Below are 26,898 nucleotides of genomic sequence, written 5' to 3'. Positions count from 1 at the left end.
GGCTGTTTGGTCTGGACACTCTTTGATCAGCCTTGCTGGAATGTTGTCGGGACCTGCAGCTTTTCGGATGTTAATGTTTCTCAGTGATTTTCGCACAGCAGATGTTTCAAGCCTGAGGGCCTGTTCATCAGGGTGAACAGCGTTCCTTGCAGGGTTTTTTTTTAGGGCTTCAAATCTTCCAAAGAAGTTGTTGAGCTCATTAAGGAAGTTAATTTAGTTAAGTTAGACCTCATCTCTTTCAGGGAAAACCCTGCATTTTTCAAAAAGATAATGCCAGACCACATTCTGCAGCAACCCAACATCATGGCTATGTAGGAGAAGGATCCGGATACTGAAATGGCCAGCCTGCAGTCCAGATCGTTCACCTATAGAGAACATTTGGCGCATCATAAAGAGGAAGACGATTGAACAGTTAGAGGCCGTAGTAGACATGGATGGGAGAGCATTCCTATTTCTAAACTTGAGAAACTGGTCTCCTTTGTCCCCAGACGACTGTTGAGTGTCCTAAGAAGAAAGGGGGATGCCACACAGTGGTAAAAATGGCCTCTTCCCAACTTTTTTGGGATTTGTTGATGCCATGAAATTTTGAAAAAACATATTTTTCCCTTAAAATGATACATTCTCTCAGTTTAAACTTTTGATCTGTGATTTGTGATCTATTCTGAATAAATATTAGATGTTGGCACCTCCACATCATTGCATTCAGTTTTTATTCACAATTTGTTTAGTGTCCCAACTTTTTTGGAATCCAGTTTGTACCATTTAGTGTTTTTTATAAGATAAGATAATAATGAAGTACCATGTCTTAAATGTAAGAAGTTGTTTTCAGACTGTTTTTTTTTTTTTTTTTTAAGAAATAGCAACTTATTTCAAGTGGTGTTCTGTGACATCTTTATCTGAAGTCTATACTTTACCAGCATCATAGAAGAGTTAGCATTCTTGTTCTAACATTGACATTGCTTGGCTAGACGGAAAACTAACCTGTCTCATGCAAACATCAATGTTTGCAATATGCTAATATAATGTTGACTTTTCTTAGATAAACATGTTAAGCTTTGTCTGAATACCTGTTAACCATTATCTCTTTAAAATATAATTTTCTGCAAATTTACCTCATTAAAATGTCTGGTGACTGCAGACTACTTAACTATTGATAAGTATTTCACTGAACCCCACTCACTCAGAAATGCAGAGAAATGCTCTTAAATTTAGAGCTATTTCCCACCACTGCTGAGTTCTTAATATACAGTACAATGTATGACAACAAATGGGCGACTGACACACATCTAATCATCAAAACACTAATAATGAAATGCAACATTTATTGTCCAGGGCATTCATGAGTGGAACATCGGTCACCTCAACACTCTGCTGGACATGGTGGAGCAGGAGTGTGGTATTGTCATCGAAGGAGTCAACACGCCATACCTGTATTTTGGCATGTGGAAGACCACCTTTGCCTGGCACACTGAGGACATGGACCTCTACAGCATCAACTACCTTCACTTTGGGCAACCAAAGTCCTGGTCAGTCTTTTTTTTTATTTTTAACCACACACATCTTCAGGGTTGTTTTTGTTTTTAGGATAATGGTAATTAAAAAAAAGAATTATTCCTAAAAGATGGATTTATAGTTGATGCATTTAACAGACTACAGAGCCAGTCACGTTGCTGGTGCTTCTGTGCGTTGCCTCGTACACTGTTGCTGCTCGATGTCTGAAATTTACCTCAATACGTATTTCACTCAAACTGGACACAGGCTGATCTGTATGGATATTTACATCTCAACATGCTGGTCAGCACGTGGCTCTGTGTCTGCACTGATAAAGTTTATGTATGTGGCCCCCAATGGTGCGTTAGTAGTTCAGCGGTTCAGCCTGTGGAGGAGTTTTCGCGCTTGCCTTGTAGTCATGTATCATGCTGGTTTTATTTTTATTTTATTATTATTTTTAGTATTATTTTTACGGTTACATGATGCATCAAACCATATCAAATGCTTTGTCCACTTAGTCAGACAGAGTTGATGCGTGCGGTCGCGTCCCGTAAAGCTCGGGCAACCAAAACAGTTTCTGTGGCTCTTATTAAAAACTTAACAGACACGAAATGGAAGAGCTAAAGCCACATTAGCAGCATTAAATTCAATATCCCGTTTATTGTGCATCGCTACACCTCTGTACAGTGCAGCGGATTTAACTCATCATGCAGGGCTGGACCAAGTTTGTATGTGGAATTGAGCAGAATTGAATTTAGGGGACCCTCTTCGTGCTAATAGCATGAGCACCACTAACAGCATTTCAACATAGATTTAGTAAATTCCTTTGGGAAGGGGGTAGTTTAATTGACATGACGCCGACTCCGACCCCATTCTGACGTAGAGCAATCCTCCCCCAATCATTCCAGGGCACTTGTCAGCAACTGACAATCAGTATCCCAAGTACAGTACTCAGACAGTATTGACAGTATCTATCATAGAAAACACCCAAACACATCAAAGAGTCTGGAATAACGCAAGAAATGGATCATGGACTGCAGCCCACCTTAAGTCCAGTTGAATGAAACTGATGGATGGAAACTACCACATTAGTCTGATGGCTCCATGCTAAAGTCTCACGACTCCTTAAAAAAGGCTGAGGCTCCATGCTAAAGTCTCACGACTCCTTAAAAAAGGCTGAGGCTCCATGCTAACGACTCACGACTCCTTACAAAAGGCTGATGCTCCATGCTAACGACTCAAGACTCCTTACAAAAGGCTGAGGCTCCATGCTAACGACTCACGACTCCTTACAAAAGGCTGATGCTCCATGCTAACGACTCAAGACTCCTTACAAAAGGCTGAGGCTCCATGCTAACGACTCACGACTCCTTACAAAAGGCCGATGCTCCATGCTAACGACTCACGACTCCTTACAAAAGGCTGATGCTCCATGCTAACAACTCACGACTCCTAAAAAAAGGCCGAAGCTACGTGCTAACGACTCACGACTCTTACAAAAGGCCGATGCTCCATGCTAACGACTCACGACTCCTTACAAAAGGCTGAGGCTCCATGCTAACAACTCACGACTCCTAAAAAAAGGCCGAAGCTACGTGCTAACGACTCACGACTCTTACAAAAGGCTGAGGCTCCATGCTAACGACTCATGACTCCTTAAAAAAGGCTGAAGCTCCATGCTAATGACTCACGACTCCTTAAAAAAGGCTGAAGCTACGTGCTAACGACTCACGACTCCTTAAAAAAGGGTGAGGCTCCATGCTAACGACTCACAACTCCTTAAAACAGGCTGAGGCTCCATGCTAATGACTCACGACTCCTTAAAAAAGGGTGAGGCTCCATGCTAACGACTCATGACTCCTTAAAAAAGGCTGAAGCGCCATGCTAATGACTCACGACTCCTTAAAAAAGGCTGAAGCTACGTGCTAACGACTCACGACTCCTTAAAGAAGGGTGAGGCTCCATGCTAACGACTCACAGCTGAACGGCTGACGGCTCCCTGCTAACGGCTGACGGCTAAATGTAAAATAAACATAACTCAGTTAAATTAGAACAACAAGGGGAAGAAATGCGGTAAATGTTGCCAGGCCGGGAATTGAACCTGCGACCAGCGCCACGAGGACTAAGGCCTCAATACGTGGGTTATGCTTTGCCCCTGCGCCACCATAGCACCCCACACTACTCTATATTTCTAAGTATTTTCCTAAAGGCAGATTTTCACAAGCCATTATTATTATTTTGTAAGTGCAAAGTGCGTCCCTCAGCGTTCACACTCGTGTCCAACCACACTTTGTGTCCTTAATTTTTCCTCTTGGGTTTTATCGTTGATTTCTCCATTATTTCCTGCTTATAACCTTATAGACCTGACATAGGACTAGTTAGAGAACTTTCTTGCCTGCTGTCTTTGCCTCAGTGTTGGTTTATAAGACAAAAATAACTCAAAAAATGTCTCAGGTAATGCATTGAGGTCTGTTAGTCTGTCATAACAGTTGGCTTGTCGGAGGACAGCTCTACTAACGCAGCGGGGCGGCGTCATGTCAATTCGCAAACCTAAAAAGCAATCAGTGATAATTGCAGTTTACTGAGATGTATTTGTGAAAAAAACAGAACTTAAACTCAAAGATTAAATTCACAGCATCAGATTGTAGCTATGGTAACAAAACAATCTAACTATGAAGATTGTTCTTTGAACTTTCACAAGTAAACTTGCCAACTCCTTAAAATCTTAAATTTAAATGTTAAACAATTTCAAATCTTTTAATTTATGTATGGTGAAACCATTAAATCAAATTTAGCAGCATTGATAATCTCAATAATTAAATGTTACATTCATAAATCTGTAGTCTGTGTTAAAATATGCATTTATGGAGGTCCCTAGAGGCCTGGGGGGCCTTGAGCTGCTGCTGACTTAATTTGGATTAAACAGAAGAGCAAATAATTGATATTCATTTTAATTGTATTTTTTGATTTGTTGTTTTTAAGACTAGTTGTGGATTTAAATGGGATTTCACTGACGATAATTTCCTGTAACATCGTCAGTGAGTATTACTGAGTAAATGTACTCAGTAATACTTTTACATTTCCTGTAAACTTAGCATATTTTAATACACGGTGGACTACCAGTGGAGGGCCTCGGCACTCTGACGACTGCGCTTACCAAGTTTTCTGGGGATGAACCCTGACCTTCTTCCCTGTTCTTTGTAAACTATTTTATATAGGAAATTTGTTGCTTTTGTATAACTTCTCATTTCTGATTGTATGGACAGGCTGATTACCTTATTAAGTCTACAAAACATATTGACTGTCTTTGTCACAAAAGGCTAATGAAGTCAAAAGGAACAACTAGCCTCTTCTGGTCAGTTTTTGTTGTTAGACCTACAGACTTGGTGATAGACGAAATCTCATAGTGAAAAACTGCACCACCTAGTGTTCTTAATGTGCATTTCATTTTTTTCATTTTATTTTTATTTCGTTCACTTAATGATGTATATGAAGAGTTCATGTAACAAGTAAAAGAAATCATGAATGAAAAGCAGCAGAAATAAGTATATAATTAGAAAAACATCCTTGTCAGACTCCAGACATTGTGACTTTCAAAATTCTGTATTCAGTCTGCAGTTATATCAGAAATGTCCCCATTGTGGAACAATAAAGGATATTTATTTTCTATTCCATATTAAATTATGAAAGTAATTTATGCAAGTACTTTGCAGCAAAATAAACAGAAACAAGCTTGGAAGGAAGTACTTCTGTGTCAGATGGTGTCCTGTTGGTTTTGTGTAAATCAGATAGGAAAGAAGAGATTCTGCTGAATAATTACTTTTTAAAGTTAAATTATAGTTTTATTTAAAGTGTGATCAAATTAGAAACAATGAAAGCATTATTTTCAGAGCTTAGGCTGAGTTTGAAAGTAGGATTGTAGTTTTTGTTTGTTTTTAAATGCATGAGTTTGCTTTCTAAAATTGCTTCCTTATTTTTTTTTAACTATGCACAAATCATTGAGTTTATTAGACCAAAACATTTTTTTGTGAGTTTTAATTGCTTTTCACAACCCATTAGGCAATCTGTAATAAAACTACATTCAGCATGAATTTAAAATCTATAAATAGCTGAAATTAGTCTTTGCAGTGATATGAAATGGGCCACTTTTTCATGATATACATTTTTCAAAAGGCAGAGTTCTGTGGCTTGCTGATGCGAAGCACCTGACAGGTTGGTGCAGCTGGCAAAGAGAAACTCCTGGGAAATATGAGGGAAATTTCAAATATTTGTTTTTACTCAAACTATTGATCTCTGCATAGAAACTAGTTGATTTGGATGCTTTCTCATGGCTGTTAATGCATTTGATACAACATCATCATCCTAGAGCAGTAAACTTTTCAAACTATTTAAAAAAATAATTGAATCATCTGAAAAGTGCATTAAACCTCTGACATCCCAACCCTTGTTTATAGACCAGGTAGTTGCTGTGATGTTTGTCCTTGCATATTGCTTTCTATTCTGTGCATCATTTTTATATTTGGCTCAGGCTTTCTCAGACACATGAATGTCCCGGTTTCCTCACTAAAATAGCTTCTCTCTTTAGATTGTTTGTGTGTGTTTTTAAATCGTTTCCTTCCCCCCATGATGTTTTCCATCCTTGGCACCGCAGGAGGGAAACGGGGACGATCCAGCTTTCTGAATTACGGTGTTATCTGTGCGTGCATTTGTGCTCGTCTCCTGGCTTTCCTCCTCTGCCTTCTCTTTCCTCACAGTATGCTCTCCCACTCCACACTGTCACCTCCTCCTATTTCTCCTGTCTTCGCCATCTCTTGTCCCCCTCCCGGTGTGTTGTAGGATGTCTGTTACAGTTTCCGCTGTGATGAGATCTCATTAAAATCATCGATTTCCATTTTCACAGCTCTCACTGTGCGTTTGCTATAACTTGCTGTCAAGGTCTAAGCAAATGTGTGTGATTAAAACAAGGTTCATGACGTGACTAAGAAGAAACGTTGACCTGACGCTAGGAGTTTTGCCGGATTCAGATTTCTCTTTAAAAAGTTTATAGGAAGCTGTATAAACAGTATTCATCATTTCCCATCCTCCCTGCTGTGACCAGTCATTAATTATTATTAGGGGTGGGGGGCTGACTGTGAGAGTCAGTGTAAAAATATAACATTGTTTTTTTTCTGTTGTCAAACACAGTCAAAATCATGGTTTCTCCAGTCTCAAAGTCTACAAAAGTATGTTTCTTTGCCCATTTTTCATGTCTGGAGAGGTATGGGGGTTAAAGAATATTTTGCATCGAAAGACATTGAAGACAAAAATCTAATAAACAAAGGTCTAAACTTTCTATATTTTGGATTTTATTTTGCTTTTACAAACAAAATAAATCTAAAGCACAGTTCACAAACTGTGCTTTAAAGAATATATATTAGAGGATACGCCAAGTCTTATTCAGCAAGCATAAAAGTTAGGTTTATTTTAACCACCTTACTTGCCCTCAAAATAGTTAACCCCTTAATTTTTCTTCACTTTGCTGCAACTTCCACACTGAAAAGTGTTGCCAAGTCGACATTACATATAATGCTTTGACTCTCAGAAAAAATATCAATTTTTTTTTTGTCTTTGCAGATCACTAATCACAGCACAGTGCTTAGAGCAAGTGTAATCCGTTTAAATATTTATTTTTGTGATGTAAATTAAAATGAATTTTGCACCACGGTACATGACCCATGTACGGAGGACTCCGTCCTCGACACGGTCGTCATGGGCTGGAGACCCGGCCCGTTGACCTTTGCCACATGTCTTCCCCTCTTTCAAAACCCACTTTGCTGTCACTTCCATATAAAAAAAAGCCACTATAGCTGAAAAAATCTTTGAAACAAAAAAAAGAATGCAGAGAACATGCTAAGAAACTAAAGTATCTGTCTCACATATACATTTTCTGCATTGGAAATAAAAAAGCAGGGCTGAGATGATTAATACTCAATCAACTATTGGAGTACTCATCAGCTAGTTTACTAGTTTATTAATTAACGGACTATGCATATTCAAAAAAAAAATCTGCAGATTGTGGCAGCTTTTTTTAACCCATTATCATAGTAAGTGATTACCAACTGTTTGTTGCAGCCCTATAAAAGATATTCTATAGAAAACCGATCTTATCTGTTTTGAAACAGAGATCTGCTCAGTTTTGACTTATGTGTCAGTTTACCTCATTTTATTCTTATTCCATCTTTACATTACCCATGTCATTTCTAAAAGCCAATTAGATCCCAGATTGATGGACCTTTCAGTTCACTATGAGTGCTTTTAAACAGGTCCGCCTTCTGCTTTTGTTCTGTTCTGTCTGATGTTTCTCCGTCACTCTGTCTTGAGTTCTTACCAAACCCTCCCACATCCCCCCCCCCGACACTGAACTGAATCAATTTCACTTCCATACTTGTGTGTGATGGGATAATTACAGCCATTTAAACAGAGCACAGTCCCTTAAAACACATTTATGCACCCTCTTTGTCTTTTTCTTCCTTTCCTCTCATAGTGCAACGGTTTGTGAAATTAAGTCTATTCCCCCAGCAACTCTGCTCCCATCAAAGTCAGTGCTCATCATAACTGCTGCTTCAACTTGCACACACAGTAAGATGGACAAGCAAAGGATCTCAGCCTTGACTGGCAGTCATATTTGTCCCCATCTTTACTCCATCAATTTATCTCCGTCTTTTCAATGTTGAATGCTTCTCTGTCAGCCCTGTTACCCCAATACACACACACACACACATAATCCTTTGAGCATGTGAGTGGAAGGCAGGGAATGGCTGACGTGAGTGAAATATTTTTTTAAGTGTTCCTCAGGAAGTCCATTATGTCTCCATCAGTTTTCATCCCCCCCTGTGTAGTCCACCATTATCATTTCTGAACTCAGAGGATAGGAAGGGTAATGATGGTCCTTATTCTCAGTTTGGAGTCTGGGTGTGGCATTTTGGACATGAAGTTAATGTCTTGTTCAGGAAAGAGCCATTATGACTGTCTTAGTCAGTTATTTAACCAAATTCCTGCAGTATCACACTATTACACGATATTGCTGGGTTCTTTTTGTTGTGCTCTTGTGATATGAATGCAAAACCACATATTTTTGGTGCAATAGCACAGCTTAATTTTTGTGTTTGAGAGCTCAGTGGTTTTTCACAGTATGCTTACAAATGGCAAGCAGGTGTAGAGAGACACAGGGTAACAAAGCACTGCTGGTTGGTGTGCTTCACAATGCCTGCTCTCCCATAAATGCATGTTTTTGGCTCTGTGACCGACTCCACAGTTAACTCCCCATTCCCATTTACGTGCTAAACACACAGGATATGATCCACAGACCTGCTAATCTTTCCTTCACTCTGTTTGTGATTCAAATTAAAATGTTTACATGAAAATAAAAAAGAAATGATCCTGAACGTAATATGTTTCTACATGGACTTAAGGGGTACATGAAGCAAATGGACTGTAAAAAAAAGGGAGTCCCATGCTCCTGAATCACACCTACGCCCTTTCAATGGTCACCCCTACGTGATTCACTCTCAAGTCACCTGTGAATGGTTATTAGGGAAGTCATTACATTTGAATCCAAGAGAACAAAAAAAGCAATGTCTATATTCACAACAAGGCCTGTTTCATTCATTCATTCAGAAAGACATCTGGAGGAGTTCATTCAGATGTTTTGTTGAAGCAACTTTCCTGCAGCTACAGTTTGTCTGTATTGGTTTTGAATGACTACAAATAAGATTTGTACCCATTATTCTTTCCAAAATGCTCCAGTCTATGGGGTGGGCCGTGTTTACTTAAAATTTCATCATGACATTTTCTGGTACTATTACAATAATTATAAAAGTAAAAAGAAGAACAAAGAATGATTAATGCCCACCTTTACCCCAAACTCAAACTGCAATTGAAGGCATCTGGGATGGCAATTTACCACATATTGTTTCTGGGAAGAAGTTTTTTTTTTTATTATGTGCCTACACTTTGACTGGGCCATTCTAAATCATCATTCTAACCTGCTTGAAAGTGAACCTCTGTTCTTGTCTCAGTTATTTTGCAATAACTCCCTGGATTATTGTCTGTTTAGCTCCATTCATATTCTCATCAGCTTCACTGGGCCGTTCCCAATGCATTACCCATAGCATGATGCTGCCACCCCCGCATTTTATGATGGGTGCCATACAAAGGTTTTTACATTCAGGAAAGAAAGTGTATCACATTATAAAGTAGATAGAGATTGATTAGCACAGAGAGGAATCCTCTGCAGTAATGGGAAGGCTGTTGTAGTCTGTTTCTGTGAACAGAGAGCTGAGGCAAATGGGGAAGTTGTTTTACAGCTTATTTACTGAATCCCTAAAAAAATAAGTGCAAATACTACAATGCATCCCAATTGTGTGGGAATCACCGTATGAGCTGTGCAGCTTCTCAACCTGTGATGACTCCTTAATTCCACCTGCCAGGAACATTGGCCCACCATAGATTAATCATACTCCTCCCCAGGAAAGGAGGGGATAAGTTAAAGCCTTCATTTTCTCTGTGTTGTCTTATGTGTTTTTTTTTGACTGCCTCTGGAGTCACATACATGTTGCTGCCATGGTAACAGAGGTGGATGGGATTTGGTGGACTCATGCTGCACTGCTGTTTTTTTTTTTTTTTTTTTTTTGTGCTGCTGCTTGTCTGCTGCTTACTGGATGCATAAACTGTTGAACAAGTCTTTAACATTTCAATAAATGTCTTATTTAATGCCTGGTTGTATGCAAAGATGAGCCTTCAGCTTAACCTTGTTATTTCCATCTAGTTAAACAGAGCCGCACCACTAAAAGTAGTTTGGAAAACGCACCAGGTTACAGTGCATTTTTGTGTGAAGTGAAGTTGGCATGAAAAGGTCAACAAGGCAGAGTGATCTCCTGTCTACGTATCAGTGCTTCATGGATTCTCATTTTGTAGCTTTATGAGAATGCCTGCTGGGCACATGCAAAGTGCGGCTGCTAATGAAAAATCATAGCCTGAAGTCAGGCAGGATTTGGAATGGATGCAAAGTTTCCAATTGTCTCTAGAGGATGATAGGATCTGCTAGCAGTTGGAAGTTATTACTTTTTATTGTCTTTGTTATACAGCCACAGGACAAGGTAATACTAGGATCCTAAACATTTGCCTTTTTTCCCTCATTGTGCATTTTATATTATATATAGGTGCAAAGATTTTGGTAAAATTGTCTTAAGTTTATCAGTTGCAGCTGATCTAAGAATTAACATAACTATGATCAATAATTCTTTTTTATAAGCTTTTAATATTTGTTGGACAGAACAGATAAGCAGTCTTGTTGGTGTAGGAAAAACCCTGGAGCAGTGTGACTGAGTGAAGGTCTGTGCTTTAGTCTGCAGGTGGCAGTGTGGCTCCATTCCTTTATCGTTGTCTATTCATTTGGACTTTGCCTTTTACTCGATTTTTCTTTATTTTTATCTTTTCTTTTTGTCCCACGCTTCTCCTCATTCCTCATGTCTCTCATTAAGTGTTGTTGCCTCTCACCATATCTGTCTTTCTTTCTCCTTTTTCCATTTCTCAGTTTGTTTCATGCACCCATAAGAGTTGAGCGAGGAAGAATAGACGAGGTGTTTCATCCAAGCTGTGCTTATAGCCTACAGTCTCTGGAGAGTTACACAAACTAGTGGAAATAATTACGGGAAAAATAATATCTAATAGTGTTTTTTCTTTTAAAAAAATGAACAGATTAGAGTTGCACTTACTCCCTCCTACTCTGTTTTACAAATACATTTAGTTTCTAAATGCAGCATCTGACATTTGAACTAATGTTTCATGACTTTTCAGTCCCTACCTTCTGTAAATTTAGTATAAACACATTCATAATGGTAATACATTCTTACCCTGTAACAGAGAAGGCTACAGGGTTAGTTTATTTTTACAGTAATAGCTCTGATAAAATTCATAGAAGGAATGATGGGACATTTAAAGATTTTAAACAAAAAATAGAGAATAGTAGAATGCAGATGCATTTCAATAAATTAGAAAACACTGAAACATAATTTAATTCAACAATTTAGTTACAGCAATGAAACTCAAGTTGTACTTAGATTTACACACAGTGTACAGTGATTCATTTAAATGATTTCTTTTTTAATTTTAATATAAAGCTTCTAGCTAAAAAAACCCCAATATCAAGTTATTAGACAACAATAGTTTAACACTCTGTAAGATCAATAAAAGTAGATTATCATAGAGATGTTGTCCTTGTCGTAGCGTTCACAATTATGGGAAGGGGTTCTCACTTCACTGTTGTCCAGCATACAGTCATTGTCATCCTCTATAAGGTGAGAAAGCCATGAAAGGTCATTGCTGAAGAACATGGCTGTTCACTCAGGGCTGCATCCAAGCATGTCCATGGAAAGATGACTGGAAAGAAAACATTTAGCAGAAAAAGAGGCAAAGACAGAGACCCTATTGGAAGAATAAAATGGCATAGAATCCAAATTTATGGAGGTCCAATCAGACATTTATACAGTCAAATTAATTTCTCTTCTACCAAGAGTGCCATTCTATAACATGAATTGCTTTTTTATACTTTTAAAAAATGTCAGTTGTGTTACTGAATAAACAAAAACATCTCAAACATTATTAAACTTAGATATATTTATGAAATACAACAAAACGGAAACCTATTAGCTTGCTGAATAGAACAAAAGGTAAAAATAATAATAATGAAACACTTAATCCCCCATGAACAGAGAGATGTAAAACAACAGAATAACATTTAAGTTAAAGATTAAGCTCTGCTGGAGCTTAATCTGACGCTCTCACAAATCAGTGGTGCGAGTAAGATTTTGTGCAATTAGTCATGTTTCCAATTCAGCTTCCTTCTTGTTGTAGTGCCCATCTAAACGGGAGGTAATGGTTGCTCTCAAAGAAATATTAAAACTTCGCTCCATGAAATGCACTTATCACAACATCCCTCAAAATCAATCATACTTACTGGCATCATGTCTTTTTTTCATCATGTTGCAATTTTTCTGTGTTATGCTCTCCGCTTTTCTGTAATCACATCCTTGCCTTCGGAGCACATCAATTTTGGGTTGAGAAGTACTTCTGTGATCTACATGTGTTTTTGTTACACTTCATGATGAACAGATCAGTCCTGACATGGAATGGGGAGTTAATGTTGAACAACCAGTTTGAACTGGGACTATGGAACCAGTTTTAATAATAATACAATGCAAAGCAAAAAGATTCTCATCAGAAGTAAAGGTCTATTGGTGCACACGGAGCAGAGACACTGATTAATCTTCCACTGACCATTTAACTGAGAAATGTTGAAAGGCAGAATATAATGGGGGGGAAAAAACAAGTTTGTGGGTCTGCAGTTGTTTTTATACTAGAAATATACAGTAATTTAAAACTTGCATGTGTGGTGAATGTATACTTTCTAATTGAAGTATGGAAAATAACTTTTCATTGATTTTATAATTTGATATGGATATTTAAAATTATTTAAAGCAGGAATTGCACCTCTTAAACATTAAACAGAACAGTGGCCTTCACAAATCTTACATCAGTGCAGAAAAAAATTTAACACCCTGGACAATTTGTTTTCTGAAACTGCTCAGAGCTGAGGGCCAAAAAAAAAAAAAACAGCCAACACTCTCAAAACAGTCATTTCTCTTCTTTTTTCCTTCACCAGTTTTTTTTTATCTCTTCTATCATCACCTTCCATTTTGCCCCCTTCTTTTCTCCATTCAGACATTTTATGATATTCATCTCCGCAAAAAGATTTATTTAGCACTCATTTTTTTCTGAGACTGATGCTGTGATGTTAGTATTAATTCTTAAAGTAGTTTCACAGTCATGTCCTCATATATTTTTCATAAATGTCAACACTGAGGGGATTTTTCTTTCTGCATTTATTTTTTAACAAACAATCAAAGAAACTGCTTTGTAGACATGAAGTGCATCTAGCTAGCAATATTCAAACAATTCAGATTGCTTTTGAGTGGAGTGTGTTGATGTGCCGAAGCTCAGAGCTTCTATTTGTTTCCTCTGTTTTTCCACTAGAATCACCATTCTTTATTTTATTTTTATATTTAGTTTGATTGCATTAATATGTAGTTATTTGCCTCCTATTGCAAACAAAGCATAATTGCTATTTACTTGTGACCTAAAAGCACCACCGTGAATATTGTTTTTGCTTGACAAGGTCTGTGGAGCAGAAGTCAATAATTTGCAACTTGTTCAAATTAGATTGTAGAAAACAGTGGGCATTAAGTTGCTGAGAAGTCAGGCTGGTGATCGTCCACCTTTACAGTAAAAGACATAACTGAGCACCTCATTGCCTCTCTTTGCAGGTACACTGTTCCTCCTGAGCATGGCAAGAGACTGGAGAGGCTTGCACAAGGTAAGCCAGAAGAACCAACTTTAAATTTCATATATTATGCATGAGTTTTTTTCTTTACCACATTTAGATGCTGTACAGGCTTTACTCAGTAAGAACATCTAAGCCATGCTGTTTAGTGCATAAAAGATGAAGAAATGTTATGAGCTGTGGCTGAATTTTCTTATTTTGATCATGCTTATTGTGTTTCTTTATTTCTAAGGCAAGCTGTGTTAATTAGCTTTAGGCTGCCCATGTAGGTTCGGTTTCTTAGAGGCTGTTACTGTTTCTCTGACTATTCCTGGAAATTGTCATTAACCTGTTTTTCTCAATGCTTCACCACCTGGTCCTGATTTCTCACATGCAGCTCTCGTGTAAAGCTTTGGTTATTTCTGTTGTTTTTCAGATTGTCTTTTCTTCATTGTGTTGTTGCAACATGACTGGACTTTAGATCTGAAGTTTTCTTTTTTGAGATCTCGCTGTCTTAGTTTTTATTAATAAAGGCTCTGGCATCATAATAGTCTGATTGCCTGGATGCCTATATTTGGATCTTTTGTTTACAACAGATGACTGGACCAAACCTGCTTAGATTAGAGCAGTGGTTCTTAACCTGGGTTCGATCGAACCCCAGGGGTTCAATGAGTCGGTCTCAGGGGTTCGGCGGAGCCTCTGCCGCGGAGGTAAAGACACACTTGTGTAAAGTCGTGATGACGCCCCGCTTTGCCATCACTTGCTGCAGAGGATCACGTTACATTGCTGAGCCAATCAGTGCTGCGGGAAGGAGTTCCACTCTCAGCATGGATTTGAACTTGTGTCTTTAATTACTTCAGCAAAGCTCACCGTAGCTTTCGGTGTACTTCTAAATCTGCTCTGTAGTCGCATCTTTTCGGGCCTGCTACTGCCTCTAGTGGCGTGGGGGTGGGAACACAACTAATATGATTACAATACTAAATCAGAATACGGCAAAGTCTTTATTATTTATTATTAATTTTTCATTCTCTTAAGAATATAGAGCTAATTAAATAATCTAAACAAGACCTTAAAGTGGTTCCAGTTTCTCTCGATGGCCAACCTGTTGAAACTGTGGAAAATTTTAAATACCTTGGGTCGTTCCTGGACAGTCAGCTCAACTTTGCTGAAAACACCGACTATATTTTGAAGAACTGTTCTCAGAGACTCTACTTTTTAAGAAGACTTGGTGATCTTGGGGTGATTCTAGTTGGGTCACCTCTATGTCTTGAATTTGGGGGGGAGGGGGAAAATCTGATTTTAATTTTATTTATCACTACAGAAGGGTTCATTGAATGCGCATATGAAACTGGTGGGTTTGGTACCTCAAAAAAGGTTAAGAACCACTGGATTAGAGGTTTTTTTTATTATTATTTTGATGCAAACTCAAATATATTTGGCCTTCAGCTTAAGCCTGCAGCAGGGCTTTTTACAAGTAGATCATATAGGAGGAGAATTTAACAAGCTCCAAACATTCTGTTTCATCTTCCATGGGGGGTCAAGGTGAGCCCTTTCTGACAGACCTGACTTGCTTTCAAAATGCCTCACACCTTAGCTTCATCTTTCCCTCAGCTTCAGCCCTAGTCTATCTCCGATCATCAGTTCCACTGCCAAAATCGGACTGCTTCCAGCTCCATGCGACACTCCGTGTTATGTTTCCAGTCTCCAGCCTCAACAATGTTGTATTTTTCAGCCTGAGCTCACCATGCTTAATGCCATTGACTCGGTCTTAGTTTAGGTTCATTCTTCAGCCTTAGCTTAGTTCCTATATGTCAATCGGGAGCTTCTCCACCACAGCACTAATGTAAGCTGGGAAATCCAGCTGACCTTTGGAGAGATTAGTGCTCCATTTCTGACAACATAACATCCAACAACAGTTCCTTCTTGTCTGAGAAATGTATTTCTACTGAATACAGTCACACACTCTGGGGCTCTGCCCTACAAAAACCTTTTGACACGTATTCTGTGGGAGTGTGCATCAATGTCCTACTTTCTTATGATTTCTTTTGTCACTTTGCTGAGGGAAGAAGTGCAGCTTGGAAAAATGTTTGTGTTAAATGTCTGCTTAACAGATTAGGAGGGTAGAGAATGGTGAATTAAAAAGATTTTTTAATGGGAGTTGAATGTACCGGTATTTATTTTTCTTCAAAATTTCAAAAAACTTTTTGTACAGGTTCATGAAAATAACTCAAACTTCTAAATTGTTGTGATTTCATTTAGTTTGGTTCCATGACTAGAGCTGAACCCTTTGCTGTCTAAACAGAAATCTCACAGAAACATGGCTAAAGCAGAAAAAAAATTAAATAACAATACTAATTGATTTCTTGCAGAGTTATGCAAAATACTTGAAGAAATCAATGTTTTAGTTTTATTTTATCAAATAAAGTCTTGTGAACGGTTTTCCTCCTAAGTAGAATTAGTGAAAAAAATACTGCTTTAGTTTATTAAGATCTAAAAAATACTATTCTTTTACTAGAATCTCAAGATCAAGTATGCTCTTTAGAAAGAGATATGGTGACACAAACAATTAGTTCACTGCAGCAAAAATAAGCTTTTCTTTTTTACAAATGGACCCATCTAGACCCCATTCTGAGCTGACTCTGGTCAGTGGCAACACGCAAATCAAGTCAGCAATATCACAGAGCTTCAGAATAGTCATTATGTGGGTTGGACAACCACCCTTTTAAAAGGCTTGCCCCTATTGTGTCTGCCTTTTCAATTTAGTTAGATTTGAAGCGACACCTAGTGGAGAAACGACCCACAACTGAAACCAAATGGGGTATTCTACTTCTGATGCCTTCCCAAAATGCTACTGATAAATATCCACCACACAAAGGTGGTCTTTGTGTTTTTAACTGAAATCACAAAATTGAGCTGAAACAGGTGGTCTACTCTTACACAAGTCAGCTGCCTCGCACCTGAGACTGTCTTGCTTGGCGAGTTGGCAGCATAAGAGTGTTGGGTTGTCTGCAACAGCCTAACCAAAGTATGTTTCAGTCCCATAGATGTAATGGATAATGTAGTGTGTAGCTGCCTTTCTTTGCACACGTTCCTGCATTGGTCATATGATAGCTCACCTTCTCATTTGCCAGTACTCAATCACCAATCCCAGCTTTTCATTGTCCAAGCCACCTGCTGGCTTTCGGAAAGTATGTCGCCCCTGGCAGCACTTATATATGGGGCTTATTGAGTTTGCCTTCTCAGTGAAATGATAATCTGAATTATATTCTTCTTTGTGCCATATTCAGTGTCAAAGTAAGAAGCATTATCTGAGGTGGATAAATGAGACGCAGTGAAGTGAACCCATTCTGTCTTCTTTCTGTGACACATGACGTCTACTTTCATCCCCTACTTTCTTTTTAAGATCTTGCGTGCCCGTCTTTCTCTTATTTTGATCAATGGGGATTAGCTTTAGTAGTGCATGTTAGTCAGAGAGGGAGAGGGGAATCGGGAATCTGAAGGAGAGTGGGTTAATCCAAACTACATGACAGTCTGTGATGTCGCGACGTGCTCAAAACAAACCAGTGATGAATGTCGTCCTTTAAGGATAGAATAGCTAGGAAATGTCGCACTTTACTTGGAATATAAGAAACAAGTAGTTGCTTAAAAGTACATCTGTCACAATAGCAAATTTTTTTGGATGATAAACTGTCCAAAAATTATTGCGATAAACCATTTTCACACAATATATGTATGAGGTTATATTAAGAGTTTGTCCTATCAAAGAGTAATAAACTTTAATTTTGTACAGAACACAACACTGGAACTGGAAGACATTTTAAATATGTAAAATAAAACATAACAATCAAAAACAATAAATTAATTGGAAATGAAAATCACCCAAACTAATATAAATAAAATAGATTATAAAGTCTGTCAGCAACACAGCCCTTCAAAATTAAGAATCATATTTGAAATTATCAAACTAATTTTGATTTATCAAGTGATTGATTAATTGCTTATTGCAACAGGCTTAGCTAAACCCTGTTTTTTCCAATGAAATTGGTTAAAAAGTACAATTCTATACATTCTGTGGCTTGATTTGCTCAAACGAAATTAAACTAAGGTAATTCACATCATGTAAAACAATTCTTAATACTATATTAATTAGTCCTCAGATCATACCTTAGCAGCTGTCAGTTTGGATGGAAGCAGCTGTTAAATGGCCAACACATGACCCATTAAAGCCACTGTTGGCACACGCAGCCATGATGTTTATGGAGGTCCCAATCTGACGGTTTTTGCAGAAATGCTCAAAAGTACACAGACTGTAGTCAAGAAAACACTCCAATCAAGCTCTGGGTTCAAGTTCACCTGTAATTTGTATCACTTAGTTTATAGATTCTCCCAAAATGTTGGACTTTGTATATAAGCAGGGAAAAGGCATAGAAAAGCGAGAGAGAGAGCTGCCTAATTCTGAAACTCAAAAGGACAGAGTGAAACCTTTAAGTTAATATTACCCTGTGGAGATCTCGGAGAGCCAGCTGCATTTTAATGGGGATTAATACCCAGGCTCTGTCAGCACATTATTCACCTTTTTATCAGCTCCAACAAGCACGAGGGCAGCAAGAGCGTGGAGTCCCTCTCTCCCACTTTTGCTTTGTAGGGAGGAACAGAGGCTGAAACAATGTGGTGAAAATGAAGGATGAAATGGGCGCCGATTATACTGTCAGTCACTTTAAAGTTTAACTGGTGGGAGGCTTAGATGGAGCCCCTCCTCTGAAGTAAAGGCGAGTATAGACTATAAAGAATGGGAGCGTTGTCAACGGGGGAAAAAGTTCTTTCTTTCGATTATGCGCAGACCGTCTGAGGCCGTCTAAGAACATAAACGAGCCTTTGTTTTAGAGGGCGAGCGCGGGCTTTAAACCTCCAAAATGTCAGTTGGATTATGATCTCAAGACAGTATGTGCCATTAAGGAAATGTATTTATCTTGCATAAAAACATGCAACATCAGAAGTTGAGGCAGCTAAACAATTTCTGGTTTGCCTATTAAAAGATTAGTAACCTTTTTTTTTTTTTTTTTTTTTGTATATTTGCACGTCACATAGTTTAACAGGTCTTAGAAAATACTGCCACTGCAAGGGTTTTTAGTTAGGACCTGGACTTAGGATCAGCAGTTTTAGTACAGCAATAGAAAAAAAAGTTATATTATTTAGGATTAATTATTTTGCATAAAGAATACAGAGTAGCCAGGACATTGCTAAAAGAACATGTCCTCTTTCTATAAAGGGAATTTATTATTTTTAGTATTATTCACATTTTGCAGGTTTATGTGCTTCAAGTTTGGTCTCAGCTGCTTCTAAGAACAGCCCTAGCACTTCAAAAAACAAAAACAAAAAAAATACAGAGCCATTTTTTGGCACGTTTGGCTGGTTTTACTCCTGCATTTCTGTTGGTTGCGAAGAAGGCTCTTCTTGCTTTTTAAAGATGGACGGTTATATAATTACATATCTGCAACAATTTCGTGTGAGATTGTAAAAGCTGAGTTGGAGGGCGTGGCCATCAGTATCTTATTTGGATTTAAAGTGACGAGACTTTAAATCCAAATAGCTCAATTTGAAAGGGATTCAAAATGGGCAGAACTGACCAGATTAACATCTCTTTATCTAAGAATAATTTTGTGCTAAAAAGGTAAGGCCATGTTTTGCATAGCACATAGACCTATCCTAACCTGTTCCAGGAAGCATAATAGGTCACCTTTGATATTCTCCTGTAAAATTGTTTCCCTCCATTCATTTTACACCACAGATCTCCAGGCAAAGATTTTCCTCTTTGTTTGGCTTGAGTAGCATCACAGTTTTGAGGTGATGGAACCTGGTTTTAGTTTAGTGCTGCAATCCATCAGATTTCTCCTGAAATCCAACTTGAATCCTCAAAATCGATGCATTTACATGGTTTTTAGTAATGCGATTATAACGCACTGAAGGCAGCAAATTAATTTGTTTCCGTGTCACTGGGGGAAACTGGATTTCCCTTTCCAGGTTATGGGATTATAACAGTAATGTGATAAACGCTGCTATTTTTCACATGCTGAAAGCTCTTTAATTGTGGGTGTCAAAATACATTTGGATTATCTAAGTGTTTGGAAATCTGTGAATTTTGTGAATCAGACTTTTTCTTTTAACAGAAACACCATGCCTGGTTTATTTAAGATGTTTTGTCTGTTGTTCTGGTTAAGAAAAATCAGGAACCTAACAGTGATATTGTAGAAATCGAATGAAGAATCCAGCATCCTCTGTTTTCTGCTGGACTATCAATAGCCTTAATGTTTTGGCTGTTCATTACCATAGATGTCATATTAACTCTGGGCTTTTAATAATTTATTCAAGTAGTTTCCATGTTGGAGTAATGTGAAAGACACAGCTTCAGTTACATGGGCTGACAGCCGCTAATATCATTGTAATGACTGACAACGGATGTTTACCAGTATTGTACATATTTCCCCACACTTCAACAACGTGAAAAAGCGACCACTCCGCTGACATTGCTTCTCTGCTTCAGTTCAGCACTTTGCAACCCTGTGTGTCACTGTGACATGACCAAACAAAGAACACATGCACAAACTCACCCAGAAACACGGCAACAAACGGCAACATCAGTTGTTAATATCAACCTAGTTTCACTTCTTGTAGGCTCAAACATATACTTTCACTCCCATTAATCTGTAGCTAATTTAACCTTAGCAGGTTACAGAGAAATTGCACATTTTAGTTGCCATCAATAAGCTTTTGGTGGGACCTTTGACCCCTCGCTTTGGCTAAAATTGGTAGAGTTAATTTAAAAGTAGTTGGTTTCTTGGCAGGGACATAAAAAATATATCCTCAGCCTGCTGCAGCCATTCCAAAACCAGTATTGATGTGTTTTTAGGATCATTGTCATCCTTTAAACCCAATTTTCCACTGTTAGTTGTTAGTAGGATGTTTAGGGACACCACAAAACCCAGTCAGGCCCATGTCTATCGCACACTGGTAGATACCTGAACATCAGTTTTACTGCTCATGGCCATCAACTTAATCTGACCAGCCAGGGTGCATGTTAGTAGCAGATCTAAACATTGCTTCCTTCACCTTCTTGAAGCGCCACATGCTCTCTGTCAATCCTTTCAGGTTTCTTCCCTGGCAGCTCCCAAGGCTGTGATGCCTTCCTCCGGCACAAGATGACACTGATATCTCCATCCATCCTGAAGAAATATGGCATTCCCTTTGACAGGGTGAGTGGCGCATACACGACATAAGCTGACACTTTATTGATCAGCATGATCAATTTGTTGTTATCTAGAAGCATTTGTGGCTTTATTCAGCCAGTAAGTTGCGTCAGAAGACAGGCACTTAAAGACGTATTGATTGGCAGCCTCTATTGATGGTCATTAATTCATTTTTGGCCTGGCTCTAGTGGTTGGCACAAGAGAATTAAGTTTGAAATATCAAAATTAAGATAGTGTCAGTAAAGTTATGTTTTCTCACTCGGTGTCCCTTTCCTGGGTCATCCATAAATTACAGAGGAGGTTGGGCTTGTATCAAATGACTCGGCGTTGACGCCGCCATGAGTAAAGATCGTCATTGGTGCCTGTCACAGAAAATGAATTGCCATCTTTTCACCTTTCTGTCGCAGCACAAACCTCCACAGTGCAAAAATTAATGAGAAACTGAAGGGGGGGCGCAGGGCAGACATCCAAAGTTCCCCACAGCCAGCATAAGACCCTCTCCACTTAACTTCTCCCAGCACTCCCCCCTCAGGACGTCATTATCACAGTGAACATGTTGCGTTCTGCACACCTGCCGGTGAACTTTTCCCGATTCATGTGTAAAAATAAAACTCTCCTTTGTTCTTGCCGGAGCGAAGAGGGATTTGTTGGTTTGATATGTGAACCATTACTGTTAGCTGAGGAAGTTAATGTCTCGCTTTCAGCCTCCCTACCCATTTCTCCCCTCATGCCTGTACTTCCGTTTGGCTTGATGTGTCTCTTGATTGCAGGCAGGCAAGTTTCTCAAAGACGACGGGATTCGCAGTTGCACATGCAGGGCTTAGGTTTCACGGCAATATGCAAAGAAAGAATGAAATTAAGGTGTTCGCATATTCTTAAGAAATGTCAGAATAACATGGAGCCTGTAGGAAGATGTTAAATTCTGGGAGATGCAGCTAAGTTCGACTGGAGGAGCCAAACTCCTTAATTGCCTCTAAAACTTTGTTTTTGCCTGAGATTGATGGGTAATAATCATGTTTTACACTTTTTGCTTATCTAAAAAATTCTAACCTTAAATTTTAACTGCTATCATTTATGGATTAGATAGTAATACACTAGCCAGTAACAAAAATGGCCCAATTTTCTACTGATTGACCCAGCAAATGATAGATCCACTGCTCAAATACTCATGCTTTCCACACCTTTTAAAAGCATAAAATTTAAATACTCCACTTTTTCTTTTTTTTATATCCACAGAAAACCCTTTACCGGAATGCATTTTTATAGTTTCGTACATATCAGATAAAGAGTAGGAGTATATGTTTCAATGGAGAAATTGTGATGGTCCATCATTTGGTTAAAAAGTACCTCTTCTACAAGGAACTGGGAACACTTTGTAAGCTATCAGTTATTTTGTTTCAACAGTTGTAACAAATACCTTAAACAGTTGGACAGTAAAGGTCTGATCACTATAAGTGGGCATAGTTGGCCTATCCAAGAATTTATTTGACTTCTACATTTGAACTGCATTTCGTTTCTTGTTTGTATTTTGTGTCCCAACAGATAACTCAGAATGAAGGGGAGTTCATGGTTACATTTCCATATGGCTACCACGCTGGCTTCAACCACGGCTTCAACTGTGCTGAGTCCACAAACTTTGCAACTCTACGTTGGGTCGACTATGGAAAGAACGCTACACTTGTAAGACGAGACAGATCAGATATTTACTCTAAGTTATGTTCAAAGTGTCTTTGTTCATGGGAGGTTTTGTGTTTCCAGAGTTTTGATGACAGTTATGTAATTGAAATTAAGGCTGACATATTTAATAGGTTGACCCTTTGAATGCTCATGTCTTAATCATAACATTCTTTCTAGATGAATGAAGACTTGAAATAAAATAGATTTTGATGTGATTCAGCAGCTTTCCTTCTCCTTAAGGGATAGAGACATAGATCACAGCGATATATAAAAGTAGCGTCTAGTTCTCTGCTGCACACCATCTGTTCTTGACACCGACTGTACACTTGAATCCTTGCGCTGACGCAAACTGCCTCTTTGCCTGTGGGCTGTTGAGCATGAAATTGACAGGGCATGGGTAGGTTTGTGAAAGGGAGTCCAACTACAATGTCCTGTGGAATAAAGTCCCTCTGCACTCATCTCTTTTCTATACATTTCATTTTGCTGTTCATTCCTCCCTCTCTTTCTCTTTGGATGTGTGTGTGTTTTTCCTCGCTGTCTTTCTCTCTACTTGGCTGCATGTCAGATTTATGAGGTGCCAGTTTGCAGAAGTACATCTCCCTCCCTTCCTACTCCTTCTCATTTCCAGCCTTCCTACTTTTACCCATGTGACCGCTTGTAATTTAAGAACCAGTAGCCCAGGCTCCAGTGCTCAGGGGAGCATCTCCAGCTCACTTTGTCAGTTTGATCAAGAAGAGGGGTCTTTTCTGCTCTGCTAAACTAGGCTTACAAATTTACAGTGCACCACATGGAGCCAGAGAAATGTTGAAATGCAGCCTGAGCAAAAGTCTCCCAGAAAGTTCAGTGTATTTCCGTCCTTAGAAAAGTTAGTATCAATATTCTCATTGAGGTTCTTGTTGACAAAATAGAATATTATGAGTAAATGGCTTTGACTACAGCAGGAAATATGTACACAGCGATCAGTTGTTTTAAATGTGCTATATAAATAAACTTGAACTTTTAATAAGTGTTAGATTGTTAGATGTACGGAGCTGTGTTCAGTTCGCCCACGCTACCGAGTAGTAAAAACTGAGCCTCTCATTCTCCCTTTCTCTGAATGCCTCCACCGTTTTCTCTTTGATTCAGCCAGTCATCCAACAACTTGTTTGGCTGTCTTGGCCCCTCGCTCTTTTATTTATTTATTTTTATTTATTATTTTTTTTCAAACTGAGCCCTATTCTGTCAGCAGTGAACAGGACAGAGAGCGATGGGTCGCGGTATGAAATTTGTCACCGTTTTGGGTCTGCTAGCAAACCACAGAGAAAGGAAAAATGGGGAGCCAGGCCGTGCTTCATGTCCCGCTCTTATTAAATACAGCCTCCTCAACTGCTGATCCATCTGCTTGACTTACTGAGAGAAGACACACACACACCTGCGGTCAAAGCGGGAATGCTGTCAGCAGTTTTCGCATGCTGCGTTTGCATGTACCTCTGTTCTTTAGGAGACAGTGCAGTTTTAATTAACTGTCCTCTCAACCTTCCAATCTGCACATTAGCCACCAACTGTTTTATTTATTTATTTTTGGGGGGGAATTTGACAGTTATTTCACTGCTTGTCAGATAAACATGAATGTATAAGTATAAATGGCACAAAAATAGCTTCTGTGGTTTCACCATAGTTTGAAAAAGCTTATCCAAAACTTTAAAATGTTCCTTATGTGTACAAGTTGCATAAGGAATAAAGACGAATAGCTTTACAAAAGTAGTGACTGTAGGTTTTATAAACTGTGGAAGTTCATTAGTGAGATTGGTTGACAGCAGTGAAGCACGGCTGGTTAAAATAATCCTCAAGATTATGGCGGTCGTCTGTCACATGCTGCCGAGTATAAACACTTTGTCTTCGGAGTTGGCTGGATTTTTAGTGAAAGCCTCTTTTCTGTTCGTTTGGTGCTCGGTCACTGTTTGCTGCCGCTCCTCAAAGAAGTCATGGTAATTATTTTTCTTTCCTGTCTGAGAGAGGAGCTCAAATCATTCTCCAGAAGAAATTGCTGGCCTTTTTCCTTTGGAGAGTGAACCTCAGTTTATTAGCGAGTTTAGTTGCGAAGTTATCTTGGTCTGACAAGATTTTTTTTTCTCTCTTTCAGTTTTTCTTGAGATGTTGGCAAAAAACATTCATACAACTTGAAGTTTTCTCCTTGGACATTTTTGTCACATTACAACCACAAACTTCAAAGTATTTTATTAGGATTTTTTTTGTGATAAACCAACAAAACTTACTTAATAGTAGTGAAGTGAAATAAAAATGACACGTTGTTTTTGAAAGGATTTTACAAGATAAAAAATATGGCATTAAGATGTGCCTTAACATCACGAGTGGGTGTTTTTATTTTCTTTCTAAACTACCTTTCAGCAATTAAAGCTGCAACTTTGGGTGTATATTTGTATTCAGTCAAGTGGATCCAGGTGTGGACTTTGATTAGACCATTTTGACAGGTGTTGCTCTAAAACATTCTAGGAGTGCCATCCTCCTGTTCGAAAATTAACTTCAGCCTTTAACAAGTCTTCTTCCAGGACTACCCTATATATAGCTCCATCTGTCCCCCCATGAATTCTGGCCTGCTTACTTGGGTATCCTCACATCATCTACCCCTGCACTGAGCTCCAACTCACCTGAAGAAGCCTGGATGCTCTGTGAGGATCTTGTTATTGTATTTCTCCAGTGCTTTTAATTCCATCCAGCTGTTGCTTCTGAGGGACAAGCTGGAGCTATCAGAAGTGGACCACCACATGTCCCAGTGGAACTGGACTACTTCACCCTCAGTATGTGAGGATACAGGACTGTGTCTCTGACAGACTGGTCTGCAGTACAGGGGTCTCCCAGGGAATTGTAGTGGCCTGGTTCCTCTTCACCTTCTGCACTGCAGGCTCCCCATTCTGCCATCTGCAAAATTCTCAGATATCTGTCATAGTCGGCCTCATGTCAGGCAAGGATGACTGGTGGAGTAGTGTGAGCAGAACTATAGTTCCTTGAGGAAAACCAAGGAACTGGTGGTGGATTTCCACCAGACTGATGAACATCTAGGGAGCTGACATTGAGATAATAGACTCTTACCACAGATTTACACTACATGCTTCTCCACTTGGCTGCCCACTTCGCCAGCAGACCGGAGATGTTTTAAACCACTCTGATTTACACTTCATGGACCTCTGCTACCCTGTGAACCCCAGAGGTGCTCAGAGGGGCATACATGGGAAATGAGAGATTGTACTGTAAAGCCAGTGATTAAAAAGGATGAGTGGTATCATATGAAATACTGTAGTTCTCAACTTCCAAAATGAATCTTTTACATACATCGCTGTCACTCCGTCTGCCTTGACCAATGCACTACTCCTACTTGAGCAAGAAAACTTGATTTTTGAATTAAATCCGCATGTTGTATGTATACAGCACCATCATAAATGATGCAAGCTGACAGAACATATCAATAAATATATCTATGTAATATTGTTAGTATTTTGTGAAAATGTATTCTGTTGTTGTACTTGTGTATTTTTCTGTTGGAGTGGTGGAATCTTTAAAGATTATAAAATGTAGAACTATTGGAGTAAAGCAAGGCAGCTTGAAAATGCATGTCACTTTTTATACTTGTAAAAGCATTTACAACTTTCTACTATTTCACTGCTCCACTTTCTGTTGGTCATAATACATAATGTAATACATAGATGCTTATTGTAGTGTGACGTATGGGGAAAAAATCAAGACCTGTAAATACTTTTTTCAGTTTATCAGTATGAGATCCTCCTTAATATAATACCAAATTAGATAGTCTTAGTTTTGTGGCCTCAGTGGGTCACAACAGACAAATCAGAGTTTATTGCACTATCATTGAGTTCAAGGGTCCATTAAAAGGCCTCTGGCTTCTGGTTTGCTTTTGAGTAAACAATTTAGCTCCATTAGGAGTCAAGTGGCTCATTGACTGTCTGCCTCGGCACGTTTGTAATCTCAAGTCTTGGGCATCTTGGAATGTGTTTAGTACTTATCAGACAATGAAATGTATTTTTCTCGGTCCTTGAAAATACTGGCACTGGCTGTTAACTTTAAACCGTTTTATAACAATAACAACTTGCTGTACACAAAGAAAAGCAGCAC

General features: G+C 38.7%; 1 protein-coding gene across 2 annotated transcripts in view; it reads left to right on the top strand.

Moving 5' to 3' along the window:
* kdm4b (lysine (K)-specific demethylase 4B) overlaps nucleotides 1–26,898 on the top strand; it is a 52,462-nt gene that overhangs the window by 8,224 nt on the left and 17,340 nt on the right. For both annotated transcript variants that reach the window (XM_014980539.2, XM_014980537.2), the window contains exons 5-8: nucleotides 1,333–1,526; nucleotides 13,854–13,903; nucleotides 20,996–21,099; nucleotides 22,636–22,773. In XM_014980539.2, the coding sequence (XP_014836025.2) occupies nucleotides 1,333–1,526; nucleotides 13,854–13,903; nucleotides 20,996–21,099; nucleotides 22,636–22,773 (486 nt within the window). The remainder of the gene's footprint in view (nucleotides 1–1,332; nucleotides 1,527–13,853; nucleotides 13,904–20,995; nucleotides 21,100–22,635; nucleotides 22,774–26,898) is intronic.

This window comes from Poecilia mexicana, unplaced genomic scaffold, assembly GCF_051168715.1.
Source record: "Poecilia mexicana isolate PSO_F unplaced genomic scaffold, ASM5116871v1 scaffold_4, whole genome shotgun sequence".
Classification (NCBI taxonomy): Eukaryota; Metazoa; Chordata; class Actinopteri; order Cyprinodontiformes; family Poeciliidae; genus Poecilia; species Poecilia mexicana.
The sequence above is the reverse complement of the archived record's forward strand: the minus strand, read 5'-3'. Positions and strand labels throughout refer to the sequence as shown.